Source organism: Chaetodon trifascialis, chromosome 12 (assembly GCF_039877785.1).
Source record: "Chaetodon trifascialis isolate fChaTrf1 chromosome 12, fChaTrf1.hap1, whole genome shotgun sequence".
NCBI classification, from domain to species: Eukaryota; Metazoa; Chordata; class Actinopteri; order Chaetodontiformes; family Chaetodontidae; genus Chaetodon; species Chaetodon trifascialis.
In genome coordinates this window covers 10,504,537-10,513,785 of record NC_092067.1, presented here as the reverse complement: position 1 = coordinate 10,513,785, position 9,249 = coordinate 10,504,537, and the positions used below count along the sequence as shown (strand labels likewise).

Below are 9,249 nucleotides of genomic sequence, written 5' to 3'. Positions count from 1 at the left end.
ATGATGCGCAGCTTAACAAGCCAAAAAAAAAAAAAAAACACGACAGGACTGTGACGAAAGGATGCCTCCAGACAAAAAAGTTTAATCAATCAACAATATTTGGATTTGCTTGTACAGTAACGTCATTAGTGCAAACAAAGACAAGCATTTGAAATATATGTCACACTTCAGCAGCAGATATGCAATGCCAATACAACACAACAGATTGACATTTCTAACCATGTATCTCTGATCAGAGACAAACAGCACCAGCTCTGGTGATATTCTACTTAGAATATAATACATCATAAAAGATTTGAGGGCAGGGGAAAGTGTGGGGAAACTCGAGGGCTGTTTAGAAAAGCGAAATCAATCTAAATTGGTGGCATTTTCCAGCACCTCAGCATCCCTCAGTGAAAAGTCACTGGCTGTCCCCTGGAATGTGTACTGGTTTACTGGAGTTAGTGCTTGAAACCTTCTCTGCGTCAGCTCAAACTGAGCCGGTGACATGAATTAAAGAGTGTTGCAATATCCCCGCTTTGTCTTGTATTTTTAATTAAAGAAGGCGACATAAAAGTGCATGGGAAGCTGTTGACTGATGTGTCATTTTGACGGCTGATCCTTCATTAGTCCACAAACTCTTGCTGGCAAACCAAAAAGACATGCGACTTTGATCTGTGACTCAGATAAATAGAATTAAATAAAAGGCGTATGCTGGGATGTCAGTATGGAATTTGGGGGATTAAATATTCAAAAACTTAAGTGTAAAGAAACATGGCTTCTGATCCTGAACGATGGGAACCTTTTACCATTACATCCGCTGTCTGGCATCTCCACACAGATTGAGAATGTAAGCAGCAATTGAAAGCGTTTCAGTTAATAAGGGGTGATTACCACTGACACAAGGTAATGATTTGACAGGTTTCCCTCAGCGCAGGCTCTACCAGCCCATGGTGGCTGACCAATGTTCAGCAATCCCCACTCCTTCGATGCTCCAACGTCATCCCAGAGCAGCAGCGGCAGCAGCAGAGACAGAGTAATCACGGGAAACAAAACAAGAGGCATTACGGCCACACACAAAGATATTATCCAATCAAGGTCAAACTGTAGTGTCACAGAGGTTGCTATGAAATATAAGGGAGGATGACGACGTAACGAGGGGCTGAGGCTGAGGTGCTCCTTTAGAAGATTTGTTGTTCGAACAGGATCTTCTCGAATCCTTGTGGAGCTGTGTGATAGAAGTCACTAAACTGGCAGTCTAAGATGGCACTGTCATCCACTGGAACAAAAGAAAGACATCGTGTAAATGTTTTTAAATTTGCAGCATTTCAGTTTAAATCACATCACATGTATTGAACCCTAACCCTGTTTCAGTATGTCTTTAAAGTTGGCGCAAAGACTCCAACCCAAGATGTTATTTTGGTACCACGACTACATCAAATGGGTGATGCTCGGCCACATGATGCATCTAAAGTCAGGCCTGATGGATAAATGAAGGTCAATTCAATATTCCTCTATTAGTCCCATAAGGGGAAATTCCAAATATACAGTAGTTTCAAATATATGACAAAAAGTGACCAAATGAAACATCTGTTTATTATATTTCTCAGTCAAAATTCTAAATGTACCCAGGACTCCCTGGAAAGGCCTTTGAAACACCCGACATCCTTCTTGTTTACTCTGCAAAGTTATTTGTTCTGCAGAAACGAGGTCAAATGCCTCGTAACAGCAACCATTTCAACATAATCTCTCAGCATACTGGAAAATGTTACGTTTTGTAAAAGCCTGTTAATACTGACCTCTTTGGATGCCGGAAGGTTATTAACTCAACTTTAGCTTGGAATTCACAGTTAGCATGCAGTTAGTATGCGCTAATCTCATGAATCAGTTCTCAGTTAGAGGAGCAGCATCACCTCCAGGCCAAACACTCTGCAGTGACAAGTCGCAAAGCAACCTATAGTGCACTTGTTGTGTCGTGCGAACAGCAGAGGTGTTAACTGTCATCTGACTGAGAAAACTGAGCTATGCCACTGCAGCTCGTGGAAATAAATCGCTAAAAACTTTGGGGGTGGGTAGGATACAATTTTAGGGTTTTCCATTAGCAGCTTAATTAAATCTTGTCATTTTTATTCAGTCTAATTATAGACCTAACTCAGGGTGCAATGACAGAAAACCTGAAAAATCTGTATTTTATGGCATCATTGGCATTCAATCATGCACAGGCAGGCACAGTTTCATCCAAAAACACACCAGATTAACAGAGTACTTATGGAAAAGTGAAAGCGGAGTGTGTTCCTGTGCTTATTAGTCCTTTAAACATGAACAATATTACTGTACATATACAACTCAACAGAAATTCACTGGACAGTGTGAGATGATACTTATGAAGGCATCAAGAGTGACTTTCTGATCAGATGATCAGAGATGGGCAGTATTTCAATTAAATACATTTAAAGTACAGATTTAATTACTTATTATTTACTTATTTGACATACGTAAAATAAAGTATTTCATATGTCATTTTATTCTCATATAAAACACATTATCATCCTCAGGCTTAAACTGTAACCTAATCACAGTCTTTGGCTGACCTCAAGTGAATCCAGTGACGTGTCCCGTCAACTACCAGATTTCATTTGTGTTCCTTGTGACCAGTTTGCGAAGAAGCTGTTTTGGTGTTCGGTGCAAATTCCCCCAAAGATAGTTATGCAATGAAAAGATGATCAGATATTACAAGCTAAGGCAGGCTTACAGAATGATGCTAAACCACAACATAGTAAAGTGTTATCTGGCGGGCTTTTGTGTTGGTTCAGTAACAAAGATGAAATGTTAGTTGTGCTGAAAATCAAATAAAACGGAAAGGGATGACTGCAGTGTTAGCGGGCGCACAAAGGAGAATGGTTGTTGATACTGGTTGGTATTGCTTCTCTTTGCCTTTTTTGTACTGCATCACACTCTGTTGTCATGGTACGGTTTTGTGTCTTTTGCACTGGAGTTCTTAGAAATCTGCTTATACCACTGTGGTTATATTTATTACCCTTGAAAAAAGCATCTGCTAATTGCCCAGTCTCAATGTCCTCTGATAGAACTAATGCACCACTGACGCCCAATTGTTTAGTTCCCCCTGCTGCATTTCAACTGGCTGTTCACTCAGTCAGTCAATGGTTGCTCTGACTGACAGAAATTACCCAGCATGCACCCCTGAATTCACAGCCTCCCACCTCCACGATACATCCTGATTCACCATTTCAAATCAGTGATGTGAGACATCAGCAGAGCTCATCTTTTCACTGCAGGGGGTTTAAGGTCAGACCCACATCGAGGCTCCTAAATGATGAGGAAGCATTTGACACAGGATACTTTTTGATGTATTTGTGCCCATCTGTGATCACACAGACACATTTTCTAGCTCAGAAGTATTAGCAGTGCTTTAAAAACAAAGGCTATTTGCACAAGGCAGCTCAAACAAAGTCACTACTTTTTCTGCATTAGTGCTGCTGGAGGACAAGAACAGGAAAAAGCTGCCACTAAGTCCCAAAAGCCGACATGTTTTCTTTCCAACAGAAAATCACGAGCTGATTTCACTGACTAGCTTAGCGTCAACCAGAAAGAAGAAGCCAGCCTATGAAATCATCAGCTGTGACCTTTGACCAGAGTAAAACCTGCATGTCTTGATCCTCTGTGGCAACACTGTCCCTTCCTGCTAAAGGCTGTGTTTAGACTAGTCCCCATTACTCAATCCTGGATGTGTGGAATCTGACTGTAGTCAAATATGCAAATAAAAAGCCAGCCTGATGTGAGCAGTGTTAAGTAAAAATGAACAAACACCGCCCTCTAGTGGAATAAAATTGTAACTGCCATAATGGCATTTCTGAGTGTTTCTCAGTCATTTTCACATAACAATAATTTACAAACCTTGGTAACCTTGAAAGTACGTCAAGCCAACAAATAAACTTACCATAAACAACAGGGTACACGGTGCCTCGAATCCCTGAAGCAGGACAATGCATGTTCTTTCCATTCAGATACAAATTCAGCTCCACGTGGTCATACGTGATGCCCTGAGGAACAAAAACAAAAAGGGAATCAGAGTGGGAAAGCCAAAAACAAGGTACGCATATGATTTAATCCCACAGTGTTCTTTGCTTTCCTCTACTTCCTCCACTGACACGTTCTCCTACTGGACCATGACGGCTTAAGCTATAATTATCACAGCGTAATTACGGTCACTGACACTTCCATCCATCCGAGCAGGTCAACCATCTGACTCAAAATGACACATTAAAACATTAGAACATTAGCATTTTCTGGTGGATCAAACATGTTTTGTTTTGTTTTTTTAATATCAAGGACTTTGCAAATACTTTATATTAGTCATCGGCTGATTGCGCAAGTACGTTTAAGCATTGTATATACTCTTAACACTGAAGAGAAAATCAGGCCGGCCTTCATGGCAAACTTGTTTGACAAAGAGTCAAAATTGCACCGAAATATGTGTGAGTCAAAAACCGCCAATGAAGGCCTACATACCGAAAATAAGTCCGTGCTGAACACAGTCACAGTTTGTTTTTATGCTCATTCTTCCACGAATAAGTGATAAAGTGAATGGGTAACAATATATGACGGTTTTGCACAGTGCTTCATGACCCTGTGGGCTAGTAGTCACAAACTGTGGTCACTCACTCATCGACAGTCTGTGGTCAGTCCGCTCATGACCAATCACAACTCTCATGCAATGTGACAAACATAAACTGTAAATTGTACATCTGCATGCAGGCATCACTCAGTCATTTTGTACATTCGTGCTCATTGGTTTAAAATAAAGCTCTAAAAACCCTTTTGTTCAGCTGTTTTCTTTTGTTTTTCAGATATTGTGGTATGCCATGCAATTTTTTGTTAAATGACCACAAAAAGTATCACAGAGGTATTGAGGATCATGAACTTTACAGGGGCCGTATAGTATCAGATGCCACTCATGCACAGGGGTTCATATTGAATATCCTGTACATTAGCTCTGGCAAAGGAAAGGTACAACTAAGCCTAAACGAGCAAGCATCACTCAATTCAGCTCCTGATCATTCTCATTACACGTCACACACGTTCATTCCTGTATTATTACCCAGGTTTGCAGCATGACATGTTCATCTGTATACATGCGTTTGCTCTGTCTAGTAACTGTATGTGCGTTTCTGCCATTGAAGGACTTGAGGGGTCGCCAAAGTCACCAAGTTTGCAGTGCCAGCAGTAGCAGTTGTATCTCTTTACAGTGATTCGATCTCGTCTTCAGAAGGATCATACAGTATCATAAAATTACATGACTAGGCAAAAAGACAGACTGTTTTTGGATGTCTTTGTAGTTTAGGTTTGAGGAAAGGAAGAAACAATATTTGCCTTATTATGTCAGGTACAATCGGTTAAACACTACGTTGTGCAGATAATGACATGCTTGCTGACAGTGAGAGCTTTGCATGTGTTTTACAGCTCCTGCCCTGCAAGCTGGGTTTTGTACTGCAGCAACAATCCACCTTTTCAGACCTGAATCTGTGCTTATTAACATCGCATTTTACAAAATGACTGAGTCCTGAGAGAGGGTGAACAGAAAATAGATGTCGTAACTGCATATGAAAAATCTGTTGAGTATAAACTGATGTGAAACAGCAATTTTGGCAAATTTAAGCCCAAGCAGAAGGCCCTTTTTAGACCACGTGACTATCATTGCACATGCTCATAGAACTGGAACTGGAGCGATGTTGTTGTATTTAATGTTGACGGACGGTCATGAGAAGCCATGTGGATGTTAAGCCTCATTTGAAGCCAGTTAAATAAGAAGAGCAGTAGGCTGGATGTGGGCAACTGTTTTTTCACGTTGCTTTTGTGTCATCTCACAGAGCCAGACCTGAGGTTATCTTCACACTTCACACTCCAACACCAGCTCAGCTGGTTTTGTTGTTACAGAAAAGCCTCCTCTGCTGCCTGCTGCGTCGGTGTGTGTGTCTGTTGCTGCTGCGTGGAAATGTACTTGATAGACATGTCCCCGTGGTACACTGACTGTTGCACTTATATAATATACTTTGGGTCTTCTGCCACATAAATGCAGTTGAGATGCCCCCAAACAGCTCAATTATGTCTACAGACTAAACTGATTAAAAAAAAACAGATGTCAGCAACCATGAAGCACATTTAGCCCCCACAGAAACAGCCTGACTTGTCTATAGGATTCAAAGATAAGGTCATCAATTCCAGATTAAGTAAAATAAATGTTGTACTTACCACAATGTCACCCTCCTGAGGAAGGCTGTTTGCGGGGAGACGATTTTTCTCTTCATTATTGTGGTACACAGACCCATCATGCCTCAGGACGAGGCTGTTTGTGTCTCTGCCCATAGGCACTTGATTAAGATTCACTTTCTGCGTAGCCACACCTATTCCCCACACACCTAAACACAAAACACAGTCCTGAGTCTGATTCTAAAACACTCATTTCACCACAAAAACTAAAATTGATTTAGAATTCTTTATTAAATGTAGGGACAGGATTCACAAGCACAGCACGTTCGCAATTGAATGCTGATAAAAAGAGTCTGAAGCTAATGTGGAGCTGCATGAATAGCTGTGCTTAAGGTCGTATATGAAAGAAAGCTTTCAGAAAGTGTTTACTTTCACTGTCAACATGAACGTGGAGTCACAAGATGGTGTAGCTACTAAAAACTGCTGCATGGCTGCATCAATAACACCCACTGGGACTGTACCAGCAAAAGTCAATCGGGTAAGGAAAAAAAAAAAAAAAAAGGCAGGAGCTACAAGCCAAGAGCTTACCGGTGGACTGGATCTTAAACTCAAAATAACTTTTGTTCTGGTGCAGAGGAGCGTTGGCCAGACAGCCTCCAGTGCCACATATCCTCCGGCCGCTCTTTACAATGACAACGTCTGTACCTGCAGAACAAAGGCAAAGCAGTAAAAACACAATTCATAAAACTAATTTAGTGACCATTCTCATTGTTGGATAATCTGCTAAATATTTATGTTGATTAATCACTTGCTTAGTCTTTAAAATACCAGTGAATGGTGAAAAACGCCCATAGACCATTTTCCCTCAATAACCTCCTAATTACTGTTTATTGGTAGTAAGGAATATTAGTAACTAATATTCTGCTAATATGCATGCTAATAAGCAACTGGTATCATGTGTGACCAATCTGCAAAAATATTAAATTAGCGATCATGCATGTCACATAAAAGCAGTGAATCCTCTGAGAAGCTGAAAACAAAGAATGTCCCTGCTTCTTAAATGACAAGCCATTATTAGATTATCAATTTTTTTTTCAATTTTTTGAGGATCAATTCATCGACTAACCATTTCAGCTCTGAGCCAACTGCTGTTGGCTAATTTGCATTCTCTGTTACTGGTACGTTTGTTTTCGATAACCTGTAAACCGATTGTTGTATTTCAACACTGACGATTAAAGCACTTTCTTAGAACAAGTTGAAGCATTTCCCTGATGAAACCCCCACCAAGAAGAAGTACAACTGAGGTGAATCACACCTTCAGCCCCCCTCAACTCACAAAAGAATTATTATTATTGTTATGTCTCCATTTGGATTTTTGACCTTCACTGTGCAGAATGATGTAATGATGTAAACTCATCTGCTGTGGACGTAAAAGTTTCTCTGTGCTCACTTTAAATATCAGACATGCATCTATGAGCAGGGTTTCCTGACATCACAGCTGGTTTGGTGGGCGATTATGTCCACTTTGCCATCTTCCTGTGCAAATTTGCTGAGACCAGACTTTTCAGAGAAGTAGGGGACATCTTGTGTCTAATATTTACATATTACAGATAGAAAGTATTTGCATACTGATGCTCTCTGGGTTTTTCAATGAGGGACAAAGAGTAAATATGCTTTTAACGTGGTAAATGAACTGGAGAAAAACACAGCAAACACAATATTATTTAGATTAGTTGTATAACTGGGGTCTTAAATGCGTGTGGAGGGGATGTGTGAAGTTGAGTTAGTGAAATAGAAATGTTAATGCTGATGGCTAACAGCAGAGTCTTCAGTTTAGTCACAAGAGCGAAATGTCACGAGTAGCCTTATCTTTCGGTATTTAAGTCTGGCCACTTTATATTAAACAAAGTGATAACCTTAGAGGTAGTATCTTAAGCCGAAATGTTAGTACACACGACTGTATCTCCTATATAGTTAAAAAAAAACAACACAGAATTGCAAATATTACAACACTACGAGCAGCTAGCTGTTAGCTAGCTAATGTTAATGGTGACGGCGGAAGTAGCAAACCTACATGTCACACACGGCCAACAAGGCGCGTGCAGACATGAACTGCCTGAACATCAGATGTGAGAATTAAAGTCAAACTAGCTTACCCATGTGGTGAGTGTCCAACTGAACAGTGGGCATTTCTTTGAGGGGAATATGACCCGATCCGCCATCCCCGCAGCAACCTAGACAGCACGTAAACATCGCAGCCATCCTTGATCAGATACTAGCTACACATCCGGAAACAAACCCATGCCATTAGACCAAAGAGTGCTTGACGTTGACACGTCAGAATCCCCTGACACAACAGCGACACGCCGCGGCTGAGGTCGGAGCTACATAAACCCCTGCTACCCAACTGTATCCAATCACAGTGGCTAAGATAGGCAGTTGCTCCTGATGGCATGGAAACAAGGGAAGAAAATCAAGGTCAAAATTTCTACACGTGACTAAGTAACTATTGGATATCGATGTTACATAACCGCAAGTGAAAAGACCGTGAATTTTTTAAATATATCAAACGTTTAGTCGACAAATGCCGAATTGGCCATTCATGGCTGAGGAGCATCCTCAGAGGTTGATTTCAGACGGCTGAAACATGAAGCCGACGCAGTGTTGCTGGGGCAAAGTGAATTGAGTTTTCCACAGCCTCCGCTCGCTGATAGCGCTCAAGATAAAGTGCCACCTCTGTGCTCAGTGCGACATCGCATCGAAGTTTACTTTTTATATCAGCTTGTGCAGCTGGGCGCCTGTATCGAGTTAACAGATGCACGTAGAAACAAGTACACACACGAGCGACTGAAGTGGGGCAGTGTAAAGACCCCGTGATGCAAAGCTGGGACTAAAACCTAGTTGACAGTTTTTCACGCTGTAATGTTTTGCATAGCAACAGCCCCTCCCCCCATCCGACCGGCAGGGATCCTCTGCAAATTACCCAGCAGGAGCCAAAACGTAAACACCCCAATGCCTTAATTAAAGTGCCAAAAAGAAGAA

The 9,249-nt window shown here is 41.1% G+C and overlaps 1 protein-coding gene across 1 annotated transcript; it reads right to left on the bottom strand.

Moving 5' to 3' along the window:
* Positions 1-61: 61 nt before the first annotated feature.
* spryd7b (SPRY domain containing 7b) lies at positions 62-9,136 on the bottom strand. Its single transcript, XM_070975564.1, has 5 exons — positions 8,364-9,136; positions 6,796-6,912; positions 6,250-6,416; positions 3,938-4,040; positions 62-1,258 (listed from the first exon to the last, which is right to left on the bottom strand). The coding sequence occupies exons 1-5, from the start codon at positions 8,467-8,469 to the stop codon at positions 1,161-1,163; spliced, it is 591 nt and encodes a 196-aa protein (XP_070831665.1). The 5' UTR covers positions 8,470-9,136; the 3' UTR covers positions 62-1,160.
* Between the last annotated feature and the right edge of the window lie 113 nt (positions 9,137-9,249).

Bases quoted from the DNA above. Each gene is read 5' to 3' on its own strand.
- spryd7b (XM_070975564.1), bottom strand. From the start codon at position 8,469: ATGGCTGCGATGTTTACGTGCTGTCTAGGTTGCTGCGGGGATGGCGGA. The intron at 6,913-8,363 runs GTAAGCTAGTTT...TTTGTTCTGCAG, and splicing joins GTTGGACACTCACCACATGG to GTACAGACGTTGTCATTGTA. The intron at 6,417-6,795 runs GTAAGCTCTTGG...TTTTGTGTTTAG, and splicing joins GTTTAAGATCCAGTCCACCG to GTGTGTGGGGAATAGGTGTG.